The 27,407-nt window shown below is 40.0% G+C and overlaps 1 protein-coding gene across 5 annotated transcripts; it reads right to left on the reverse strand.

Moving 5' to 3' along the window:
* Positions 1 to 1,532: 1,532 nt before the first annotated feature.
* On the reverse strand, positions 1,533 to 27,342 carry LOC118212562 (lysosome membrane protein 2-like). 5 transcript variants are annotated; one of them, XM_035390550.1, is made up of 13 exons: positions 27,322 to 27,342; positions 26,222 to 26,358; positions 19,005 to 19,162; positions 15,612 to 15,759; positions 15,142 to 15,333; positions 14,367 to 14,458; positions 13,702 to 13,821; positions 9,603 to 9,781; positions 7,435 to 7,553; positions 6,665 to 6,738; positions 6,372 to 6,423; positions 5,976 to 6,128; positions 1,533 to 5,274 (listed from the first exon to the last, which is right to left on the reverse strand). In XM_035390550.1, the coding sequence occupies exons 2-13, from the start codon at positions 26,342 to 26,344 to the stop codon at positions 5,152 to 5,154; spliced, it is 1,533 nt and encodes a 510-aa protein (XP_035246441.1). In that variant the 5' UTR covers positions 26,345 to 26,358; positions 27,322 to 27,342; the 3' UTR covers positions 1,533 to 5,151. The 5 variants fall into 5 exon arrangements, with proteins under 5 accessions (XP_035246441.1, XP_035246440.1, XP_035246439.1 ...); XM_035390549.1 differs by lacking the exon at positions 27,322 to 27,342 and adding an exon at positions 26,740 to 26,867; XM_035390548.1 differs by lacking the exon at positions 27,322 to 27,342 and adding an exon at positions 26,683 to 26,831.
* Positions 27,343 to 27,407: the final 65 nt, after the last annotated feature.

The following is a 27,407-nucleotide window of genomic DNA, read 5'->3' on the forward strand; positions in this document are numbered from 1 at the left end:
GCTGTAATTTGCAAAGATCAGGTACTCATTACATTACATTACAGGCATTTGGCAGACGCTCTTATCCAGAGCGACGTACAACAAAGTGTATAACCATAACCAGGAACAAGTATGACGAAACCCCTAGAGAGAAGTACTCAAGTGCCATACGCATTTTTTTCTTCTAAATTATAATAGTCTCAACATTGTATCACGTGTGTGAGAGAACAAGAATGTACGTCTAAAATATTATGGATGAAATATTACTGCCCCGTTTCCAAATAACACTCTAAACGGTCTATATAAACCAATACAGTTATACAAGCCCATAAAAAATATGGCCATATTAGATTGCAATTTATAACAGATCCTATAACAGATTATATTGTTGGCCATTCCTTCTGACTAGGAAACCCAACAACAGGCCTCACAGCAGCTATGAAGATGATCTCCTAACAACAGTCCCACAGGCAGAACTGACTTAATTTTTTCAGTTATTAATTCCAAATTTTGTTTTTCCTTTTTAAAACAGAGTTTATGGAACACAGTCCTCTACAGCTGGCCTGATTTTTGTTACATCTTACACCCTTGATAGATGCTCTATCTTCTGCATTAGGTCTGTGTGGTGAATTTGGACACAACAGGATTGAATAAATATGCTTTGTTTCTACGTAATCTTGTTCCTGCTTAATTTTTAATTGAAGAAAAGTAGACATAAGTAGCCAGCTAGTGAAAAATAACATGCCACAGTGGATTGGTTTTTATCCTGGCCTCCAAAGTTTTATGAGTCACCAGCCACTACTGATGTAAACCATTGAAATTGTGTTACATCCCTTGTTTTATGTTATGTGGCAGATATGAACTGTCCAGAAGATGTACATATGACCTCCTGAATTTTATAGCATCCATTTACAATGATATATATAGATGGGCTGGTCAGTTTTATATTTGTGCCAGGACGTATTTCTTGAATGTAGTAGTCTCGGGTTACAGAACAGAAATTCACTTCATGGAACTATTTTTATTTTCTCTACTTGCCACCATTTCAGAGTTTGTGCATATTCTCTAGTGGTTTTCCAAGATAATAGCCTATTTTTTTGCAGCATGTTAATAGCATATAGCTACAACCCAAACACTAGATCACTAGATTTTACCAAAAACAAGTGTATTTTATCACATGATTATTAACGTGTTTATCATTCAAGATATCCAAAAACTAAACATACCGATGATATACTACCTTTGTAAAAACATAAAAGGTCTATGTTTAGTTCTTTGTAATGGTAAGGTCGTTGCAGGAAAAATACTCAAATTTAATGCAGACAAAATAATATTTCATGGATTTTCACTGTTGTTAAACTGTTGTCACTTTTTGACCCTGAGGACAACAGGAAGGTTAAACACCAGGAACACTACGGAGTAGTGCACTACTGCAGTACCGTTACTCCAGTTGCTCTAAGTTCCATCTGGATGAGATCAGCATATTACAGTATAACTGTCATACATTACATTGTAATTGTCTTGAGGCATTTATAACTGTGAAAAAAACAGAATTCACACTCAACCAAGTGCTTTTATTTTGATGCAAATACATTGGATTTTATTTTTTTATTTTTTCTTTACAAAACCATTGTTGAAACATTTGTGCACTCTAAATCCCAAACACAGGTTTCTTTGAAATGATTTTGCACCCAATATAATTTGCAAAGTTTAGCATTTACAACATCAATAAAAAATTCTCAGAGGGAAAAAAAAAACAAGAAAAAGATAAAATTATCTGAATTCTGTACAAACTGTTCAGAAGTTTGTAATAAAATGTTAATGGATATGCGCAAATGTTAGATTTTTCATGCCTTACTGCAAAAACAAAATAAGTAAACAACTTCACTTATACAAGCTATGGTACTTTGGTTTAGTCCAGCAGAAGAGCTTCCATTTATGCATTGGGCTCATCTTTACAGAGGATTATTAAAAATTTTGAAGTAGTTTGCCATAGCAATTATGTTACCCTTTCATACAATTGCACAAATCATTTATTTGAAAATAATTTAGTGATTTTACCACAAGATCCATATGCAGTTTTATAAAGTGAAATGTTTTCATGAAGCCATTTGAGTCGATTCTAAAACACAACCGCCTTTGTAGAAAACTGTTTTGTTGTCCCTAGTTTAAAAGGCACTGTTTGTCAATAAGGGATGTACGAGTTGCGCTTTTAGAATGTAAAGCAATGACCTGTTATTTTTACCACTGCAAAATGTTAGTATACACAAAAAACCTTGTACTGCTGCTTCTGTTATGTGAAGCATACCTTGTATGCTGAGTGTGTTTGTGTCATGGCAACTTTGTGGTAACAGAATGTACAATTATAGTCCTGTAAAAGCAATATGCAAGAACTTTATACATGCTTTAAAAAAGAAAAAAAAAACTGAAATGCACAAACCCTTCATTGTTTGGGGGGAAAAAAGCCCCTGCTGTAAATACTGTCCTGTACATTTAAGCAGCTCAAGTAACCACGAGTTAGCTGGTAGCATAGTTGTCGGGAGTCTTAATGCAGTGTGAAAATAATCTGAAAGCTACCTGGGCTCTTTGGTTGTGTAAAGCTCAGTGGACTATTTAAGGTCAGTAGAACAGTTCAGCAGTAGGTCACATTCTGGTAACTGAGGACTCCCATGGAGTTGACAGGCCAATGTTTACCCAAGACCATGGCCAGTTAAAGTCAAGTTTTAAATGCTAGTTTTTTTTCCTTCCTAAAACTTGTCAATACTCAAGGCCTATAAAAAAAACTAAAATACAATTCAGACTTCTTCAGACAACCTTCAACAGTTCTGCACAGACACGTCAGACAGCAGAACTGACATAAGGCTAATAAAACACACACCTTCAGAGATTCACCGGAGAAAAAGCAATCTTTCTGAACACCAAATATTTTTTCAACAGCCATCACAACACAAGTCATCAAGAAAATATGTACAATGCAGAGCCACCCAGAACAGGTGTCAAATTGTTGCTTTCAATATATTCCTTCCATTACAATAAAAGCATTGTGCTCAACAGAGCAATACTGTATTCTGGCAATACAAATACCATGCAATGTTTGAACTGATACTCTTGTTTACTATTGATAACTAAATTTGCCAAACTTTTGTGCTTAGCCATGCATCGGAGAAGAAACATTGCAAATGATCCTGAAATTAAATCTTGGTGAGCCCTTCCTGCATTACAAGTCACAAAAATATTGAAACTCACATAAGGAAGCAGGAAACTACCAGATCAAACACTATTTTGAGACACAAGTATAAAGAGCTGAGATTACTGTAAATACAGTTCCCGACCACTTTTGGCCTTCACTTGAAAAGTAAAGTCTAATTAAAGTTTTGGAAATTTCCAAGGAGACTGGACACATCTACGGCACATAAACTATGAAACAGAGTATCAAAGCACTCCATCGTGTGTCACACCATTCATACCCCATTTTAAACTTACATTGCTTTATCAATACATAACTCCTATCGTGATCCCACAATCCAGTCTTGACTGCACAACTGTCAATATTAGTGACCCACAATGAAATCTAACAATGTAACAAGTAGCATCCAACATTGTCCCAGATAAGACAACCATTAAAAAGCACATTGTGAATTCTATAAGCAGCTCAACAGAGGCTAGTAATAAACTAGGGCTAAAAAGAGAACAGCTCATTATTTAAACAAAGGGCACTTATTTCTTAAATCCTGCTTGCATATTCATACTTTCCCTTGCACCGTAACGGAAATGACTGCTACCGAGGGATGCTTGGACTCGGCACACATGCACACATAGTTTACCCACACTGTGCAGCAGACTGTTCCAGCGAGCTGGCTTTAAATATTATAGGCTGCTATAAAGTAGGTTGAAAGCCAATTTGCTTCGCATAAAACCACATTTGAAGTAGGGTGGTGGTTGCTTTTGACCAAACTCCATTAAATGTCACTTAAATAAGTTACATTTGTATAAAGTAAGGACTGCTCTCTTATGTTCATATAACAAACAAAAACAAAACCCTTACACAGTTGTGTCCATTTCATTGTGCCTAACAGAAGCTACAATTAATTTAAATGGGATTAAAAAACTAAGGAATACGGATGGCCAGATGCATCACACTGAATTGCTACGTTATCTTCATACAGCCCACAGTAGCTTACAAACAGGCAGAAAAACCTATACAATCAGACTTCACTATGGAATTCAACATCTCACCATTTAGCTCAAGAATTTCACCAATTTCTACAGAGCATAAACATCATGTAATGCATTACAGAGCTTCTACATTCATGTGCTACTTTTCATCTGCACAAATGATAACTTCATATGAGGGCATGTATTCACAAAGCACAAACCCCCATTTTCTTCACAGCAAGGAAATGTTCTACCACAACACTGAACAATTTTAGAGTGCAAGGTGTAACGGCAAAAACAATACACTTCTAATCACCCTGAACCCTGAGACGTAAATGCGTCCCAATATATATGGAAATCATTCATTGAAGCATGGCAAAAAAAGAGCATACAAGATTTAAAGAGGAGCTGCTAGGAGAGGGAAGAGGTAGGCGGAGAGAACGCACACCTGGAAATGATGCAAAATACCTGGAACTATTGATCTACCAGAATGCCGTGTTAGTAACACAGAGGTTCAAAGTTATCCCTAACTTTGGGGGGGGGGGGGCGTGTTCCCAGTCTCAGAAGACTCTTTCATGCCTGATGAGTATTGCAAAAAAGGCTCAGGATATACCCGAGTCAATATGAGAATCACTGCCGTGATTTAAATGGGAAAGAAACAAGGAAATGTGCAGGTTACACTGTAGATGTACAGTGTTTGTAATCATCTTCATATGCTAGCATGGCTAATTTGGATACAATGTTCATTCCAGAATTTCATGTTCAGTGTACAGCAGGAGCATCTCACGGTCACACATGCTCAGGTGTGTTGTGTGTGTGGTCTGACCCCCCCAGCGCAAAGAGGCAGCTGGAACAAAGAAACAGGAAGCAAGGCCATGCAAAGAAGCCAGCTCTGAGAGGAAGGCTGATCCCAAGAACAGCAGAACAAGCAGCGTCTTGATCGACAATGCATTTATTGGAGCGCCGCCCTGCCGGTTGCAACACCGCCACAGTAACAGCCCCCACCCCGCAGCAACCTCAACACTTCTCTCCCTCCACGGGGGACATGGCGATGTACGAGCCATTCTTGTGCTGGTCCAGGCAGTCGTCGTCTGGCTTGTCATTTACTTGCGAGTAGCTTGTTTCTTCCTTTGCAGTTGTCTGAAAACAGAGAAAGACGCAACAAAATCTTTATTATAATTTTTTTTTAGCAATCCTGGTTTTGAAAGTTCATTTAAAAGAAAGACTAATTCCCTGGCTTGCTACGAGTATAAAGGCAGAAAATTCTGTAAGGCTTTGTTCACCTTATAAACTTGGAAAACACATTTTAACTTCCTAAAATTTGTGTGTTAGAACTATGCTCAATCAAATAAATATACAAGTGTCATTATTTTGCACTAATAAAATTAACAGCACTGCTACCAATGGGAAAGCCAAAGGATGGATGACTGTTGGAAATAGAGGATCAATAATAGCACAGGAAAATATGAGGCACTAGCTTATCATTCAGTTTTAGAACATACAAAATAAATGCTAGACGAGAATAAGAAGAAAAGCAAAGTCTATGAGATAGACTAATATGTAATCTATCACATAACCTCATACTACAGTTTCATGAGCTAAAGTGAATCACCCTTTAATTTGGACGAGATTCAGTCAGAAACCGAAGGTGTGCACAGTGATTGGTGCATTACAGAGATTTGTGAGTAAACATGCAGTGTGCGTGTAAGCATTGCAGTGAGGAGCAGGTGGAATGCTGTGCAAACAGAGGGAATCCCAACAGAAACTCATCTGGCCAAAGAAGTACAGTTTGAGGACAGATTCCATGCAGACAGCCAGACGACCGCTCTGGTGACTCCCACCTTCTTTTGTCGGGACTTGATGATGAGGATGATGAAAACGATCAGGAGGAGGGAGCCCAAGCCAACAATCAGGAGGGGGAAGTTGGAGACCAGCATCACCATTAATAGCAGTCTCTTCATCTTCGCTGCTGACGCATCGTCAATCACCACTGTCTGCATGGGGTAAGGAAATGTGTCACAGCCAAGCTCCGCCCACAGCTAATCAGCTCAAAGTAACTGACCCATGACACAACCCCTGATATGCCACTATAAGAGGGCAATCAGAACAGGGACCAAAGTGTTTAGAAACAAGAAATTACCTTGTTATCCAATACTGCATTTTTATACTACATGTTATATATTAGTGAATATGTCAGTTCCAAAGTTAGTGTAAGGTCCGAGAAGTAGGCTTCTTACCTCATTTACATACACAATTGGAAAGATAGTCTCAGTTAATTTCTTGGTTATGCTGAAAAAATGAAAAGCATGAAACCATAAGATCAAGGCTTTCTTCACCAAAAAAAGAAACTGACAATTGAAATGCAAAATGTAATGTATTATCACAGGGAATCAATTCAATGGCCTCAGGAACAGAAATGAATGATACGAAAGTAGTAATAGGTTTAATTATTTTATAAGACGGGTCCTAAACATACGGTGGAACATATTTTACCTGACTGCGAATGGTGCTAGAGGAGATATATACTCACGGGAAGCCAGAGATTCTGTTCACTAGAATATTTATCTGCGCCCTTTTGGATGCTCGGATAGGGATCCCGAGGGTCTGTAAATTTAAGGGAATCACAAATCAGCCCCACAATTATCTTCTGATGAAGCATATTTCACCAGAGGGCTAACAAATGGTTTACCATCACCTCATCATAGTCCTTTATTTACTAAAAATGTGGATCAGGTCCAAAATATAAAGGGTAGGGGGTTCTCCCTGTAAATGATTTTTTCAACAGTGTGTTGAAACAGGGAAATATAAAAGTAAATTGTGTTGAAAAAAAAGAAATATAGAATGTCTTGTCCTGACACATCTGCTTTTTTTTTTTTTATTTTTTTTTTTTTACAAAAGCACACTAGATGACGCCACTGAGCATTTTCTCAAACTGCCATCCAAACCGTGCGTGTATTCTCAGGAGGGAACGAAAGTAAAATTCCAAGAATTATGAAATTAGTAAAGGCTTAATACTGATGTCTTTGATCTGGTAACACTCAATACCATTCTATTTTCTGAAATATATATATATATATATATATTTCTAATGGAACTGAGGATAATCTTTTTCATGAATGCCATTTGCTTGCTGTATGTGCGTCTTGTGTTGTATATAAGCATCTTTTTCCTTGTATATATGCAAACATTTTCATGCACTGAAGCACTGAACAGCGGAGAGACTCCAGACACACTGTCCAGCACAGCCTCTGCATGTCTCTTCTCCTCACAGGCGAGCAGTAAACGTAACTCACTCCGTACCGGATTAATGTCGAGGAATGTTTCATGGTCCTCCTGGTTTGGCGACAGGCCTGCCACTCCGTTTATGTACTTATCCTCTCCGTGGTAGAAATGTGGAAATGAGACCACAACTGGAGCGCCTGTGGTGAAGAGACGATTTGCGGTAATTTGTGGCCCAACTAGAAAACCCTGAGGCAACTGAAACGACATGTGACCAGCGCTTTGACCTCACGGTACCTTTATAGCTCGAGTCACAAGTCATCGCAGAGCATAAGAAACCAGATGGGAAAGCTAAGCGCATTGTTCTCGGGCCACATCCCACGCAACTGTGCGAAGGTTCAGCCGTCATGTCCGTAAGGGGGAGCGGTGATTCAATCTGCACCGCAGGCCTGGCTTTAACCTTGAACGTTCCCACAATGAGAGCACCGTGTTCTGATCCATATTTTTAAAAGAATTCTCTGTTGCATCTCCTGAGGCGTGACTGTTCTGGGTCCTGGTCCGACACTTCCTCCAATTGTCTGGCCCCTTGCACGCACAAGACGACACACCACCTGTACAGGCAATGGCAGGAGCAGGAGAACTCTGTCCCATTGTTACAATAACAGGACAGTCTTCAGGATGCAGGACCCAAAACCTGAGTGCAGGTGTTGGTGTGAAGCAGGAGCCCCATAATAAATCAGCAAATTTATTAAATAATAAACTGTTTGCCCGCAACCGCACAATCTCTCGTTCCCACACAAAAATGAATCTGATAATAAACAGAATGAACAACAGACTGTAATCCTGCCATCTGATCAAGCATCTTCAGGTGAAACCAAATTGTGACAATCGATGATTCTCGGACATGCAAAATGCCTGCAGTGACCATCTTCAGGCACTGCTGAGATATAATTATATTACATGTTGTGCAGCTGCCTGCTAAAGAAATAGCTTCCAGGCTACAATAAAATAATCAGTTACTATATCCATCTCTCTATGACAGAACATATACTTTGGGTAACCTGGTACATGCTCATTTGTGGCAGCAGTAACATGAGCCGTACAGTCCCACGCAAGCTTGTCAAACAAATATGGAATACTGGAGGTCTATGGGAAGTTACAGACAGCTTCATGGTAGAAACACGATAGCACGGCTATAAAAATGTGTTCCATTACCTGACCTTGATAACAAGACATGACAAGACATTATAACAACGCAGGAGCGTTTTCTCTGCAGAAAAGGGCGTGATGGTGCTGGATCCGACCAGCTGTGGCTCAAAGCAGATGCGGATTGAGAAAGATATCAAACCCATTATCGTTACTTTTTTTTTTTGCTTGGTCTGGCTAGCCAGATCCAAGGTCTGTCTAATCAGCATGAGACCAATAGAAAGGCAGCACTTGGCTACTCCCCGTCTACAGGAGTAGCTTGGGCGGGTGCAATATTCGGGAACCAGAAACACCCCCACAGCAGCTCCAATTTTGAGGTCATTGTGGAGGGCAAACTGTGTTATTGGGACATGCTGTAACAGCGAGACGAAATGGCAGTAGACCAGAGGTAACCACTTTCCATCTGTTGTGTTTGGCAACAGTGGTCTGTGTGAATGCTGCGCTCTCTTGGTCTTGTGAACATGGGCCATTTGGGAAAATTCACAGAGTTCCAGAACAAAGGGTCACCTGCACTTTCCTCACTTAAGTACCCTGCCGGGACCATGGATGTCGGCAGTTTCAGACAACTGACTGCAATTAGCAGCTTTCGGGTTTATGGAGGAAATTGGCTACAACGCCTCATAGGCGAGAAGTTGTGCGTGCACGCACCCGTGCACACATTAATTATTGTGGCTACACTGATGAGCCATTAATCCGTCCACTACAAAGAATAGCAGCAATAAATCACGAGACGAGAAATGTTCCAGGCGAGCACTGTGATCAGGTGACTGGAATTACAGCAGCCCCCTGTCCCAGCGGTCAGACCAAGTCAGGTGGTGTGAGGAGACTGAGGACAAACACTGCTGAATAGCATGTAGGGAGTGGAGAAAGGGAGACTGTCTTTGGGCAGAGAGGGGGACAGACGACCCGCTGTATTGATTTGGGATTTAGGAACGCCAGGTGCACCCTTCTTCTACCCGAATACTTTCAGTAAACTCGTAGCGGAATAACATGCAACATGTACGCAATGTCAGACCTGGGGAGAGGATGCAGCTGGCCCTCACCTTTTCGGCACATGCTGACGTCGAGCACGCCCGTGCCCAAGCACTGACCGGGGGGCACGCAGAACCCGGCGTTGGCTGGGTTCTCCTCTTGGCTGGCCAGAACGTCTCTCGGGGGGGCGAAGCGGTAGGCAGGGATTCCTTTGATCTCAACGTCCTTCACAAACTTCATGTAGATGGACCTAATCGGGAACAGAGAAGGAAGTCAAACACCCTCCCGCACATAAACATTACTCAGTAATACAGGAACTTAGAATGGGTCTATCCAAGATCTGATTTTCCTTTTCATGAACAAATCTCAGAGGTCAGACCCTCCTCAAATGTTTGCTGCTGATTTAATCCTACTTTTTCCACACTTAGTACACTGATTTCCCCCCCCACTATGTAAGCATAATAAAACAGATATATTTTTGATATTAAGCACTTTTGCATTAAAGAGGGTTTTTTCCCCATCAGATACGTCTGATACCAATGTGTAGAAGAGACACTGGAAGTGAAAATGGACGACACAATGTGGACATCGATTTAGCTTCACTACCACGATAATATTCTACAGGTCAGCTGTCAAGTTCATCTGTGGCTACTTGATCTTCAAAATAGACCCTGGATTGAAGACAAACCAGTATATGGAAGATAACAATTTAGATATAAAATATTGCCTTATCTACATGACCACAGATTAAAATCCGGAAAATACAGTTTGCTGTAACAAAGTTTTTTGTCCTGATAAGATTCAATGGTGTTCACTCACAATGGCATTAGCAAGCACATTATTTCTTATTTAGTAAACAATGGGTCTAGGCACACATGTAAAGGCTTGAGAGTGTTGCCCTGTTAAGGCCACGGGGGAATATGTTTTTATAGTCCGTGCCATCATAATTCATTTGAAATTTCCTTTTCCTAATTGGATTAAGTTAGCAGAAAGGTACGCTTTAGTCACAACAATACAGACGACCGTCCTGACCTATGACTAAGTAGGTGAAAGGGTTTTTGAAAACAACCACATGCTCCTTGACTGTGTTCCAAACAATGTGGAAATGACTATCATGCCTGTCCAGCAGATTCTTTCCATTTTGCAAAGGGGGTGGAAGTTCATCCCAGTTCCAGTTTTAGGTCAAGGTTCCCACCAGAAATAGACTTCGCAGAATCAAAACAAATTTATATTTAATGTGGGTGAAATGGCATATCAAAAAAGACATAAGGAGTACTTGTTATCAGTACATACCCATGAACTTCCGTCTTCCGCAAGCATGCTCAGAAAAGAGAAGTGAAATCTTAAATCAACGTCAGCATGACAGTCAACAAACAGAGGAGATGGAGAGTCTTAACTCCAGGAACTTTACTAGCTCAACATGCTAAAGTGTTGTTATGATTATGATAGTTGAATGATTAAGCTGCAATTATTTGAAGCATGCTATTCCAGACCTGCCAACCTTATTTTATATTTTGAGTACCACAATAGTCAGTGTAACGCTTAGTTCACATGCTTTCGCACATACCACTTCGCTTTGCACGCACATACAAGCCTTTCTTCATAATTCTAGTTTTGACTGTTGAAGTGATCAGGCAAAATTGTATAATTTGACCTGATTCTAAAATATCACTTGCACTGCACTGGGCTATATTATGATATACTTGCAAGTCAAACATTTGAGTACACCTGCTTAAAACAATTTTTTTCAGGATTAATATTTCATTATATGATATGTGTGCTTATACAAACAGATAACCATAAGTGAATTGCATTCAATTATTTAATAAAAATGGAAATAATTTATTTTGTATATTGTAACATGTTTTCATTTTTAAGTATTTACAGAAACTTACGCTGTAATGTAAAAAAAAACAAAAACGTTGTAAAACACTGTCAATTATGAATAAAACCAAGTTTCTGTTCATAATTTCCATTTTTATTTAATACATAATTGAATCAGCTTATATAGGCACACATCATATAGGCCTAATGAAAAAATAAGTATTGGACTGAAAAATTATCTAGGAATGTAGGCCTTTGTAACTAGAGGTTTAGCTAAATTATTACCTGAAGCTCCTTGGTGGCTAATGTCAAAAGCACAATTGCACAATGTGCAAAATGCATGGTGCGGAAGTTCTGAGGGGCGGAGGCACGGCCATTGCTCCTGATATTCTGCGAGTAACTTTTGGGGGGCATGGACTCGCTTCTTTTTAGTAGATCTGCTGCTCTCTCTCTTATGCCATATTATGAAGGCTCTCCTTGTTAGTATCCTCGTCATCTGACGTCATGATTATTTTCCAACTGCAAGGCTGGTCGGGTGACTAGCTGCAATAATAGGAATTATTTGCTACGTTAGCAGTCTGTAGTCAAACACCTTTGCAATGGTCACTTTGCTCCAACAGAGCGTGCGCGATTCAAAGTTTGAACAGGGAGTCTCCGTAGCGTTTAAGTTACTGCAGCTAAATTACTCCATCAGTTATTCACACGTCTCGTAACGAGGCTAAATCGTATGCGAGCTACTACTACGCCTAACTATATACACAAATTTATCTCATTAGAATATACCTCTTGAAATGCATCATCTCGTAAAGTTACCGAACATGTTTTAACGTTTTATGTTAACATTACGGTCACATTTTTGTGCTTGATTATTACTCCCCACTTCCCATTTTACCTCAGTCATGCAGCTTTACGCCTCGGTGGATAAAGTACCGCTGTGCATCAGTGGATGTTCAGTGGGTCGGGGAGGGGTTACAGAACCACAAGCACAAGGTCGTAGCATCTGGTTCAATCCGAGGGATGTAGTTTAAATACCGAATAAATGTACGGTATTGTTTTCCGTAATTCAATTACAATAATATATATATATTTCTTTTTTGCGTAGTTTCAGCTGGCATTTTGTACCTGCGTATTTTGACCAAGAATTGCGTGGTTGGTACACAAAATGTGTGCAGGTCGGCAGGTCTGCTATTCAAACTGGGAGAAGAAACCTGGTTAATCCCTGAAATACCATCTCATTTCAATAATAGGCTCTCAACTTTAGGTTAGGCCTGCAGTTGTGAAGAGCGGTGTGCTTTGGGTAATACCATGGAGGGACAACCTCAGTTCTGAGGGTAGTCCTCACCATTAACAAGACTATACTGTAATCACAGCCAACACCCAACTCAAAAATGAAGATCTGTGAACTTTGCATTATCCTCTTCCCTTGATGGATCCACAGCTGTGATGAGATCAGCTCCACAACACAAAGCAGCCCAACACCAATTTTCTTTAATCCTGTACAATACATCTCTTTATGAGTACAGAGATAATTTGGACTAACCAACAGCCCCTTCCTTAAACTATATTACCTAGTCCTATACAACCAGACATTTGGAAAATATATTAATGTACGAAGGTGACTCCTTGATAAAACGTGCATCTCAGGCGTCTATTAAAAAAGAACGGGTAAAAAAATAGGGAGGTGGCTACTGGCTAGTGTTTGTTTTAAAACACAGTTTTATCTCCTCACAAACACGATTGCATGCGACTGGTCTTGGGATCCAAAGTGTGAAAATGCCTCCCATGGCCAATACTCATAATTCTTTCCACAAAGAACAAAAGGTGCAGGAAGTTCAGAGCTGTAAGTGGTCATTCTGTGTTTCAGAATAAACTACGTCCAACATCGGAGCGAGACAACATCACGCGCTATCCAGTTCACAGTGAGGAAAAACAGAAGTTTGAAAGCAACATTTTAAGACCGTTTCCATAGACACAGTGTAGACCTAAATTATTTCTCAGTGGTCTCCCAACTGTTGTGCTGTATAAATAAATTACCCTACAATTGTTTTGTGGATTTTGTGAAATTAGTCTTCGATTTAATAAAAGCAGCCAGGTACCTTGTCTCACGCAGGAATGTAAAGACCCAGCAAAGCCATGCTGAGAACTCCATATCTGTGAGATCAGCTCCATAACTCCCAAACGGCACACCTTAATCCCTGTCATTCTGTAGAGACCTGCACCTGACCTCCAACAATGTCTAGATTGAGACTTCCACAGACTTCCACAGCCAATCAGAGTTCACTGCGCATGGGGGTGGGGGGGAGTGTCATGAGAAACGCCACTAAAGATTTTTGTGGGGTGGCAGACCTGCAGAGGTCTGGGGTGAAGACGTAGAGCTGCTCGTCTTTGGCCACGAGAGGGTGGAACCCGCTTCCATCGGTGCCGTTGATCATGTTGCTCTCGTTGGATGACCACCATGAGATTTCTCTACAGCAGAAGATGATGAAAACATGCAAGATGATCCATTAAATCCACATCAAACTCATCTACACATGCCACCTGGCCACAGAAAAGAAAGCCCATTCATGACTAAAATGCCAGTTGCAGGTGTGTTATTCCTGAGTTGGGGAGCACAAGAAAGTCATTTCTTTCCAGTGTGACTTAGTCATCTTTAAATACTGCACAAAATATTGGTAGACACATAAAATAACATATTTATTAATGGTAACTACCAAACCAGATAAAAAGATTTCACAAGATGTTGAAGCGCTTTCCTGGAGAATTCATTCCACAGTTCCTCAGGTTTAGCCAATACTTAAAATACATTTATTTACTGTTTGAATGCATCAAATTTTCTACCAAACTGTTACAGAACATAGTGTGTGTCAATGTGTCTGTAGAACTTTTGTTTCTTCATCTTCTCAATGACTGTGATCTGAAGACAGAAGAATGATTGCATCGCAATAGATTTAATCTGTTCCCTGCCTTCACCACCCATATTTGTGCATTACAGAGCAGGGTGCCCTCGGTACCTTTCGCCTTTCCACGTGTGTATTTTGGCATAGTCCATGTAGTTCTCTTCCCCCGTGTGGACGACAAATTCACCAGCACTGGTTCCATTTTTCTGCAAAAAAGACATCATCCACACACATGAACACCTTCATTTCCCTAAGTAAGGACCAAGGTCATTATTGACAGAACCAATCAAACTTAAAACAAAATAACATCACGGTGAGACATATCAAGTGCCATATTGTGTTTAATCCCATTCAAAAATCTAATTTTTAAGAAGTGACTGGACAACTTGGCTCAATGTGTTGAAATACTCCACAGTCAATCTTATCAGACATATTGGTGTGACTGATTTAAGAGAAATGCTTAGATCTTAGATTAACATGTGTGTAGTAAGAAACTCCCCCTTCAGGTGAATTCTTATAAACACAGCATTTTATAACCTCTGCTACACTCCCTCTTTAAACCAATGTGTGTGTCCTGGAAAAAGGAATCATTTAAAAACTATGTGCATGAAAGAAGCGGTCTGACAAAAGAGGAAAAAAATAGGTGTTGGGATGTGCCTTATGTCCTGCATACTGGAGATTGTGAAAACTGGTGTATTGAGGCAATCTCCTCGGTAATGTTACTGTCAAGTACATCGTATTCCAGTATGATGGGATTATTTCATCAAGAAGGATTAGAGATTTAAAAAGCATTAGACAATAATTAACACAGAACTGGTTTCTCCATTCAGTGCAGATAGAGGCTGCTTGGTGACTAGGCCAAATACAGACAGTTATTTAATTGGCCTACCTTGTACATTAAGCCAAAGTACTCCTCAACCTCAGGCTTTATTTTGTGCATAGAAGTGAGAAGTGGGTCTTTGAAGCCCCACAGTATCTCTTCGACAGGGCGCGTCATGAATATTCCTACATTTATGGATTTCATCCACATTGACACCATGGTGCCCATCCAGAAGCTTCCCTTCACCTTGTTCATCACCGCCTACCATGAGAGGGAGGGACAAGCATGAAAGACAGAAGACAAAAAGCATGGGAGTGAACAGGAACAGCAGTTAGCAGAGGTCCTGTGTTTCTCTCAACGTGACAATCAAGAACGTTTCTTAACAGCTAACGAGCTTCTATGAGCAGGTCATTCCAACTGCTCTTTCCTACGGGTCAGCAGAACGGACCAGTTTTCAGTTGGACTCTGGTGCCATGGAGGTCAACCCACTCTGCGTGTTGGCCCTTTCCCACGCCCATGCTCCGTCCCGCATTACTCACCAGGGCGGGGATGTTGATGGTCGTCACAAGGTCGACTTCAGGGTCACCCACCGACTGCTCCGGCAGGAACACAAAACTCTTGGGAGTGAAGGCAGAGACCTTTGTCCCATTGTCCACGAAGCTCACGTTCTCCCTCGGCCTGTATTCCCTGTTAAAGGCAAGGGAGGGCACCTTCAGCAGTCCAAAAATACCCCCAGCCTTGCACCTGCCCAGTGGTTTACAATTTGTACAGGGTTGGGCAGCGAACCATATTGCTCCTTTTCTACAGCTGCTCGAGAACTATTTCTCAATACTTCATAGAGTGAAAATGATTCTGGAAAGAAAATTTTCTGCATAATCAACTTTGTAGTATGTTGTCCGTAATCCACATTGTGGTACAAATGAAATGGTATATACGCTTGTGTTGCACATATAAAATTATTGATGCTAAAAACTAGCAAAAGCCAACTGAATCTACAATCTCCCACAATGCAGTTTGGTTCTTGCATTTATTACAATGAGGCAGTTGTGAAAGGTAAATAATGTATCACTGTTCATCTGTGTAAAATTTCACTAAATGTTTACGATGAAGTAAACTTGCTCAATAAATATTTGACAATTGATCGCATGCCGTGCATGATAAGCCCCTCAAAACTCAAATTGCTTACATAACACCAAGAAAAGCATATACAGGTATCTATAAAACATGTTTTAATTGTATTGTTGCATAAATCTTGAATTTAATAAAACCTTAAGCGGCATTTAGGTCATTCCAACGCACAGCATTAATTATTTTGTTTGGTAAGAGTGTAGTTGGATTGCTCAATATGAGCAACCATACAACATGCACTGAATTTGTAGACCTAGAATAGGGTCAGGATGTTCTCAGTTTACCTGCTGAATGTTAAAATGCTGAATGTAATGCTACTTGTCCTCATCATGGACTTTGAAATTTGCTTTGGGATCTTCCTGAATTAATCCATTGAACTTTTTATGCAATTCCCTTCAAATGCGCAGGAATACTAAGCTTAGTAAAACTACAGAACAGTTGTGCGAGTCACTACAGAACAGTGGTGCAAGTCACTACAGAACATTAGTCTATTAAAAACTTTGGAAATACGCTTGACTCTGGCATTACGTCAGATCATTCAACATACTAATCATGAGCAATGGCTGTAAACTAAGCTCAAAACCTCACATTTTCATACAATTACCCAATAAATTACAGACAAACTCATTTATAAAAATCTGAATCAACAGGGTCAATCAACTAGTCTTGTAACCTAAAGGTTTAATCCCTGGGACACTGCCCTTGAGTTGTACAAGTCACTCTGGATAAGTGCATCTGCTAAATGCCTGTAATGAAATAAAAGGCATAGCTCAGAAATCAGAAGATGCATTTTAGCAGAAGATTTTCAGCATTTTATGTTGGCATAAGCAGATCAGCATGTCATTTACTGTTCAAATAAAGGTAATGATAGTGGGTAGATCTTATCTAGATTAAAGCCGAGTGAGCATGCTCAAAGCCAAGTGTGACAACGCGTCAAGCAGTTAAAATCAATGTAGTCATTAGCAGTAGGCCCTACATCCTCATTTGCAATGACTTAACATTTAAACATTACATTAAAACCCCTATACTGTAATGTTACCCCTTGCTGAGACAAAACCCCCTTAAAGATATTTTCTTCACAAAAAAACTCATTAACCACTGTGATTCCACCCACAAAATTTGCAGATGAGAGGGAAAAGACTGAGGTCTTACATGTGCTACCCTCCTCATTAAGGTCAATAACAGGAACACTTCTGGAAGGTACTAATAAAATCTAGAAACAAGATGAACTGTGTGGAAGAGGGTCACGATAACTTAAAGGTGGACCCTTGATTGTTTCTAAGTGAATTTAGTTTGTGTATTAACTAACCACGAGGAACACATTTTGTAACCCATTTTGTAATACAGGGCACAGGGCTTAGTCAAAAGGAGAAAATGGGTAAATAAAGAATATTTGTTTTGAGGGGTTCCAGAGGGTCCCAACCTAAATGGAATTAACATCTGGAAGTGGAATATGGCTGGGAAAAAAAGATGAACACAATGTTCCAATTTGAAGAGATTTGGTGCCATTTGGAAAGGTTTTTGGAGATTTGGGCCTGCCTCTGGGAAAATGCATGTCAAATTTTGCTTCGTCAACTTTTTTCCTGATGTTGTTGTGTATGATTGGAAAAATAAATCTGGTTTTGGCCAGAATTAGAAGTACATATAATCACTAAAATACAAAACGATTTTTTGGATTTCTTTGTTGTTTTTCAGAATAAATATGTCCTGTATGTTTACGGAGTGAGACTCCCATAGGACCAGGGGATTTGTTCATTTTGGTAAACAAATAAAAAAAAAATTTTTTTTAAAACTTGCTAACTTGCTTGCAATCTAATAACTGGCAAGAAAACTATTGCTTTTACAGCTGTATACTCTTTGTGGGAAACTAATTTATATTGCTGAAAACCACTCTCATATAATTTCACATGCAAACCCGCATAATATCATTTCATGACTAGGGATGGGTATCGTTCATATTTTGATTATACCCCTGCTAAAACAACACTTCACTCAAACCTGAACCAGTAGTCTAGAATGGCCAAAGGATGACATTAAAGAACGTCTTTTTTATTGCAAAGGCATGTCCCATTATTTGAATGCTTCTGGGTAAAATATAGCCCCACTTTAGACTCTTTTGCCTTCGGCATTGTCACTTTAGCTAAACTTTAGCTAGCTTGCTAACGAGTCAACCAAGCGAGTGTAGGTTAGTACAGATGGTGCCAAAATTAAGCACCAAAATCTGCATTGCAATTAGGTACAATAGGTAATGTTACAGTTGTATGGGGACCGGTGCCTGCTACTGGGTTTTGGTACCAGACCCTATTCATGACTCAGACAGCTACATGACTCCAAGGAAGGCCCTAAAACCTCAGGCTACTATTGCAGGCTTCAGCCCTTTGTTCTGCAGGGCTACAGCAACAATGTTTATACATGCAGGCCAGCCATTAAAAGTACTAATATCAAAATTAGGACAAGAAAAAATGTTGGCTCTTCACACAAATCACACAAATTAAACAAGGTGTATTCCTTATCAATGCTACCCACTGTTTCCCAAAAAATTTCAAGTGACATCTGAAGAGAATGTGGTCATTCACACTCTGTCACATCAAAGTGTCAAATAACAAAAATTGCCTCATGGAAGAAATTGTTTAAATTAATGTTTTGATCTAGCATTGTAATACATAAAAAAGCAATTTATTTAGGCATTTCTGGCAACCTGGCCTTTTCGTATGTTGAAAACGCTTTTTTCTTCAGATCTACAAAATGACAACAGGAAAACAGTTGATTCCACAGTGGGCCAGTGGCTGTTTTAGCTGCCCTACCTGTAAGTGTACGGCCCAACTTGCTCAACGGTAGCTTTGCCCCCAGACACGAAATCATCTGGGTTGGTGACGTTGAAGAAGAAGTACTGCATGTATATTGGAGCAGGAGGGTTCTTCCATGACTCAAATACCCGGCTTCCTTCTGTCAAAGTTACCTCCTGAGGACAAAGGGGAGACAAAACCTTTTTATGTACAATCTTTTATGCAGTGAAAAGGTCATAACCTATAACCCGTAACTAACAGGCAACAGGCTTGAATGGTAGATTTCTGCAAGGTACTTCACCTAAACTGGTTCACTGAACATCTAGCATTACACCTGCACAACTTGTAAACGGGCAGTTAATATGGCAGGGAATTTAAAATAAAAAGAAAAAAAATGTATCTTTAGTGAATAAAAAAAATTGCAACCTACGTTCAGAAGATTGCAGTTCAATAGACATGCCATTTAGACCTGAGCAAAGTAGCCTATCATTTGTTTTTATGCAATTATTAAATAAAATTGTTATGCATCTTCTGGTGTGCTGTCTTTGCCAAAAGTTTAAGAGAACTTGCACAATTGCAAAAGGATATTTTAACAGTGTGTGGCATAGTGGTCTCAGGCCAAACTGGTCCCAGACAAAGCCAAAATCAGAGACTACAACAAATATATGATGGTCAATGGGAAAAAACAGAAGACTTGGTCAACTGCAGCAACTTCTGAACGACAGGGCCAAGCAAATATTTTAAATTCCTCATAGCTCCTAAGACATCTATTATTTTATGGCATTTGAATGTTCATGTTTTAGCTGAGACTCTAAGCCAGGTTTTCCAAGAACACTCACAGAATACATGTCTCAGTCGTGTGACCGCTGAGCATTCTGCCCTCCCCCCATTAGAAGCTCAATGCCACCAAGTGCATTCCAGAGTTGAGAACAGAGTCACTGTGCTTGTTAATCATTGCTGGCCTTCTGCATTAATCACCATCAATGCCTGTAATTAACCCCGTAATCTCCTTTTTATACCACAATGGCATAATAACAGATTTAAACACAAGGTTTGACTTGCCTACTAGCTTGTCACACTCACATACTAGGGATGTCCATCCATACAATATATGCTGTTTAATATAGGCTAGATGATTAATGTGCTGTATGTCAGATTCCACACGTTTAATCAGATTTTATTTCTCATCTTTGAGCTCAAAGACAGGCCAACCAGAGTGCCTGTAAATTGTGAGTAGAGTTTTGGCAACAGCGCTTTATCAAGAGCGACTTACACAACTCTCACAACAATCCCTATTTTACATAGCATTTACATTCCATCCATATACAGCTGGATATAAATTGAAGCAGTGCAGGTTAGGTGCCTTGCTCAAGGGTACAATGGCAGTGTCCTACCCGGGAATATTACATGTGATTTTTAACTACAAAATATTTTCCAGCACAGACTAAGTTTAATATCGAGTGTAATCTTATTCACAAAGCAGTAGCTAACTAGCTAGCTATCGTAATGAGTTTATGTTAGTTTGCAACATTATGACACAGTCATGCTACCTAGCAAGTTTTTTTCTTTTTTTGGAGTACATCGGTGGGAAAGCTGTGAAAGGACAAATGCATCCTTCTTCGAATTGGTACACAGGGGAACGCTACAAAACTGCTCTTCGTCGCTGCCATTGTTTTGGTGGTAGTTAATATGACTGGAAATTAGAGACCCCTACATCCGGTTTACACACTCGGAAATGTGAAATAGGCCTATGGGGACCAAGAAAAACACCTGTGACTCTGTCAAGCCTTGTATGAAGTTCCTGCCTGCGCTGCACTGCATGAGTGAATGCCATTGATGGCAACCGCGTTCTCAGCTGAAACAATCACGTGAATTCTGAGAACTCCGCCCCCCCTCCCCCCCATTAGTGACTCCAATGACCTCACACCCCCCTCTCCCCATTAGTGACTCTAATGACCTCAATGGCACCAAGTGCATTCCAGAGCTAAGAACAGAGTCACAGTGCTTGTTAATCGTTGCTGTTCTGGATTAATGACCATCAATGCCAGTAAAAAAGAGAGCAAATAAACAAAACAAGAGAAGGGTGGGGCGGTCTGGGCATATGCTCATATTTGCAGATATTTTCTCACCAAATCCCACTCAGCTGCGGCTGCATATGTGGTGAGATAAGGCAAATGGCAAATTTAGAAGCAAATTTAACCATACAGATATTTTGGCACTGACCTGTGTTGGTCCATCAAGTCAAGTCGCCAATACTACCCCACAGCTCAGCATGACTGGAAGAATAATCACTGGAAGACAACGGCTTTTCATTCATCAGCCAACCTTCTATTTCTAAGCTGCCTTCACAACGACATGAAAAAGCTTGTGCCAAAGCAGTCCGTGAATCTTGACATAGTTGAGAAGCTTTGGCACTGTAGACACAAAGGCACGCAGTCAGAAGCCATCAAATAACGCAACAGCAAGACCGAAGGTGTAATTGCAAAACTTGCAGCAGCAGCCCGCTGAAATATTTTGGGAGATTACAGCTCCTGACTGTGGCCAGCACCCCCAATGTAGTGCCCACCCCCACCCCCACCCCCAATGTAGTGCCCACCCCCACCCCCACCCCCAACACCCCCTGTGACACACATCAGTACTCTCGCAGGAGCAAACACTTCAACATAAACTAATATGTAACAGCACCGATATGTAAGCATGTACGCCAGTAAGCCTGTGGGGAAAGCAGTTTTAACACACAGAGGTTTAATTATTCTCCAACAGCAATGTACGTTAACTCTGTTTCTATGAAGAGGAAGTGCTCAAGTCTTGCTGGCATAGAACAGTCCAAGCATATCATAATGAATAAAAATTAGGCCTACTTGACTCCTGGTTGAGTTATTAAAATCAGTGAATGCAAACACACACACACACACACACACACACACACAAAACGGAAAGAGGTACAGCCTTCTCAGCTTCAACAGAAAATGGAGGAAGGGGAGTTTATTTAGCATTTAGTGTCTAACAACAATCAGAAGTTTTTTTCCCTTTCTGCAGTTGTCTTCACTGACAAATCACATGTCTATTGAACTTACAAATTAAAGGTTTTACTATTAAGTGAAAGGCTGATACGGAGTAAGAAATTATTCTCTTGTATTTGATGAACAGGGTCCATTAAGAGAGCTCCAGTTGGGCTCTGTTTTATAAGAGATATTCCAAGGAAACCTCAATATCAACAGCAGTCTTACATTTAGTAGGGACATAACTTTTTTGTCACAAACAAAGTGCTCACAAATGTTATCTCCACTGTCAATGCATCTAGGGGTAACGGGCACCAAGCACTGTGACCGAATTAAACAAATAGACAAAAGGAGGCTAAGCAAACATTTCAAAATTTAAATTGGGGCAACTCTTCTGGAGATAAAGTCCAAAGATCAAATTTATTCAAGACGCGCGATATCCAATGAGATGAACATTGGTTTGCCTGGCAAGCCACCAGCTTAACTTGAACTATATTTTTGTTTAAGAAAAAATGTTGCTGTGAGTGAATACACTTTTTGCACAGTGAGCTAAAATAAGCCATTTTAGCAATAGGCTAAGAACACACCTGGAGTCACTTCATCGCACTATTCTTCTGATGATGTTCAAATATTGCCCCTGTACTAGAGTTCAACTAACCATTAAGAAAGAGGTTATGAAAGCCAGCAAACTGAAAGAAAGACTCGCTTGCTTAGACACAATGCATCAATCTTTCAACATTTAGGCATAAAATCCATTGAATTACTGCTGCTTATTAAGACCTGTTCAAACACTGATTAACAAAAATCAAACACTGATATAGAACATATATTAACAATCTTTTTTTATTCATTTGAGGATATGAAATTTGGTCTTGTAACCGGAAGGTCACAGGTTCAATTCCCAGGTAGGATACTGCCATTGTACCCTTGAGCACGGTACTTAACCTGCATTGCTTCAGTATATATCCAGCTGTAAAAATGGATGTAAAAAGGTTGTGTAAGTCGCTCTGTTTAAGAACATCTGCTAAATGCCTGTAATGTAATATAAAGTAATGAAAGCTTAAAAGCCCAGCTGACAGCTGGGAAGAGAGACTGATACTCTGGAGGGAGTTCATATCAAGATGTCCCACTGCGAAAAACCCTGTCTTCATTCGTCTTAAATCAATCTATAGCACAACACAAGAAAATTGATTTAAAAGTACCCAGAGATTTTTTAAAAAGTCACAATTATGAAATATGATTATATTTAAATGTTCTGCCAGTGCACCTTAATAGTTTAATAGTTTGTCATAAAAAATACAGAATTAAATAAAGCAATACATAGTTTTCCCCACAGTCCCGGGCCAAATTGATGGTTTGAAAACCCAGAGTCCCAGCCCAACTGCAGATGAACATACTTTTCCAAATTCTGTGACTGGGAGGTGGCTCCAGAAAGAAGTAGATCAGCGCTGCGCAATTCTCTGTACGGTTTCAGCCAAGGTTAGTCCAAACTTGTCCTTGAACCGTTGGCACTGCCAGAGCAGTGAGTTTGAATCGATACACAGGGACCACGCAGCCAGATGATGTTGGCAGTGCATGCAACTAGGCCAAGGACTGCATGGGACACTGAAACGGTTAAACTGAAAAATGGCATTAGCGAGAGCAGCACCCGTCAGCAGTTTAGCAAAGCCCTGTACTTATCAGGGTCACTCACGACAGCTGGTCATTTGACAAACCGTTGCATTTGAATGATATATTCTATATGACTACCGTTTTACACCCTCAATGTAATGGCTGTATCCGGTTGAGGTTTTTCCATTATGGACTTCCTCCAAACACAAATAAGCATTGTAAATGGATAGAACAAACACATTATAAACTGGGTTAAAATAAGTGTGTGAACGACCAGATTAAAGAATCTGTGCAAGCTCATTCGGTCACTGAGGTCACAGCTTCTGTGGACGGCCTTCGTAAACGCTGTAGCCTTTGCCCTCTGTCAGGATTCTAACTTGGTGGAGAACACTCACTAATAGCCCTCTGTCATTTTTGGGGTCAAGGTTTGCAGGGGCGGGATGAACTTATACAAAGTGGCTTACATTTTTTCAAAACAACCATGAAGCACAGTCACCATTTTCAGCCAACTGCAAGTTAGCCGGGAAAGCGGGATAAGCAAAACAGTGCAAGAGAACATCCATGAAAATATCCTACAGAAAAGACTGCATAGCTTTCAAGCCAAGGCATGAATTCTTACAATATGCATTCAAAAGACTGTGCTCACGTGAAAATCTGCAGCTTACAATGTCAAAAGGTGTGCAAATAAGACAATTAAAGGTAGGTTAACATCTGAGAAACAATTCCACTGAAAATACAAGTATCTGCCAGTTAGCCATTAGTGTTCCATATCCTTTAATACCAATGATGTAGTCACACAGTCAGTAAACATACTGAATTTATCTAAGCTTGGCACACTGGCCATTGGCAGGAGACTGAACCAGGCTGATGCCTTTACGACCCTCTATCTAAACTGTTCCTTTCTGCAACATAATGAACATATTTGCTTCTCACGAATCATCCTAATTGTGCAACACCGGATACACCTACTATGATCTGCTTACATTGCAACATACCCCAGCAGCAAACCATTCCATTAGGAGTTTTGAGCAATGGTTGCCAAGTGATTAAAACAAACTTTCTGGCACAATTTTGTAATATTAGCAAAACAGAGGTGAAGCCAATATATTTCCTCGTTGCTGTATTGATGTAACCTGGGGATTTGAACCAGTTTATGGCAAACAGGAATAGATGTTTGAAAAAAAATACAGACACATTTTGTCATTCCAAGTGGCCTGGCTTCCTAACAGTTTTGTCTATGATTTCCATTTTGAAACAGCTCTCTGTTTGGGGTAATGCAGCAGTTACCACACCACATTGTGTTAGGCAGAGATGTGCCTTTGCCTTTGAAATTCATATTTAAATTCCTCTATGGGTAAACTGCCAATTTTGCCAAACACATTAGCAAGCCAGCAGAGATAGAGTTACATACATACAGTATGAAATTAGAGGACGATCTCTGCTCACTGAGCCAAAACATAATCTGACAAGACCAATCAGTGAGAAGAGTCGAGTGGGAACTTGCACACTAGAATTGAAACAAATGAGTGTAGCAATAATACACTGACATTATAGATATTATATCACCTCTCATATCCCCTACAAGAAACTTTCTCAAAACAAAATAACATATTGAAGAAACAGAATAGTTCACCATGTACAGAATGTACAGTCCAAAACCAAGGAGCTGGTTATCAGCTGTAACAGTAGTCTGCTCCACCCAAGAATATAATAGTGTCTTAAGAACAAATAGCAGCTCATTACAATACAGAGCTCATGCACAATGAGTCTCCAGCACCACGGTTGGGAAACACTGGTATAGAATGCTTCATGTTAACTCAGAACTGTTTCCACGCCAAGATTTACAGTCTTGCCGTCATGAAGCCATAATAAAAATGAATTCGGATAGTGCACAGGCAAGCCATGCATCCTGTCCTGCCGGAAGTGATGAAAAATGAGCGTGCTCGATATGGTTATAATTCATTCATTGTATATTTAACTACTTGCCAGTTCTAAATTGCTTCCATAGTTGAGCTCAAAGTGAACAGACCTGTTCACCATTACATGTCGATATTTAATTCAGAAAAGCAGTAGTTACAGCATCTACACATTTAAACGATCATTTTGACGTAACATGCCATTGCTCACAGAAGAGACTGCTCCACTCTACTGCTAACTTTTGAGACTGCGCTGGGGGATGCTTTGCTCCGATCTCTGCGGATTGCACGTTACAAAAAGTCTTCACTTGCCAAGGAAAGCAATACCTACACTTGTGCAGCCGTTAGCAAACCAGTCAAAATACATGCACGTGTATTCTCCTGTAGGAGAAAGTGTATCTATTGAGGAAATCACATATAGTCGATAACAATGAGGAGCCAACGAGGAATGTGGAAACTTGTGGCATTTGCTTCTGAACTCAAATCCTCCCCCACTTTGCTAACAAACTTGATAGCCAGCACCATAAACCGGCAAATGTAGCGTGCATCGTTCTGTTGCTAGCTGGATGCTGCACAAATTAGGTTTACCCAAACGATACAATTAACGGAAGTATTACAAGCATTTCTCCAACTAGATATCAGAACTTTCTCTGCTATAAATGAGATTACAAACATGGCTACCAATAGCATTATGAAATCGGCTTACCTTTTTTAAACGGTTCTGAATCAATGTTGGGAAGACTTGAGCCACAATCAAGGCGATGCCAACTATTAGCAGGTGGGCGCAGATGATCCCGGTCGCGTAAACTGCACATGATCTTCTTGTCATGATGCAGCGGTTTTCTTAAAAGATACATATAACGATATAAAATTAGTTCAGATAAGAAAACATCAATTTACACATCTTTTCCAAATAGATCGGGGTTTCCTTCGACAACTACTGAAACACCATAGCAATATTTATTTAAATAAATTCGTACTGCTCTAGGCTATGTAACGTTAGTGGTTTTGTTCTCTTTTAATTTTGACAACTGCTAGCCCTAGTCGTGCCTTTTCTCTTTGCTGTATAGCTAGCTCGCTACCAAATCACAAAAAGCCTTTGACAGAATAGCTTGATAATTGTTATCACATCACTGAGAAGGCACCTTGCAACAGCGAAGTCCGCACCAGTAATTAACAGAAGACGGATTTTTGACAAATAGCGTGCTGTGAAACTGGTCTCACACAGTGCTAATTATGGAGGTCAGCTACTTTCTCCACCAACGTGCTCCTGAGGAAAGCAGTAGTACTCAATGAGCCAGAACACTTATTTTTGGTGGTCTCAAGCAACGTGGGTGTGCACGTTGGTGTCATTTTACATTTACATAGCCCACTACAAACACCCGATTGGACGCAAGAGATTACGATTTGGCGTAATTACTCACCCATCGCGCCACTCTTAGCTATGAGGAGGATAGTTTGTTAACCAAAATTAGTTGTGAAGTTTGTGGTTTTTTAAAGAAATATTATATTTGCTTGCTAATTTCAGTGTTATCCTTTCTGTCATGCATGCACAGCATAGCGTCAATTCTTATTGGCTGTTAGTCATAATTTGTATACAGCCTGTTGTACATTACATTTCTCAAGCGATTGGTTGAACGGCAGGTTTAATGTTTAATATTACCCGTTTTGGAGTGTATAGGCTAGTTGCATGCCCTGGATCAACCTCAGAATAACATTGATAGAAAATGTATTAAATAGGAATTGATTTAATTGTATATGTCAAATAAATATTAAAATAAATAAGGAAACAATCAAAGCTCTTACCATGTCCGTTATAATATTCTGTGCAAATTCTAAACGTGAATGACTAGAAAGCTAGAGTTGCTTCGCGATATAGCCTAATCTTTGTC

The sequence above is a fragment of the Anguilla anguilla genome, chromosome 14 (genome assembly GCF_013347855.1).
Source record: "Anguilla anguilla isolate fAngAng1 chromosome 14, fAngAng1.pri, whole genome shotgun sequence".
NCBI classification, from domain to species: domain Eukaryota; kingdom Metazoa; phylum Chordata; class Actinopteri; order Anguilliformes; family Anguillidae; genus Anguilla; species Anguilla anguilla.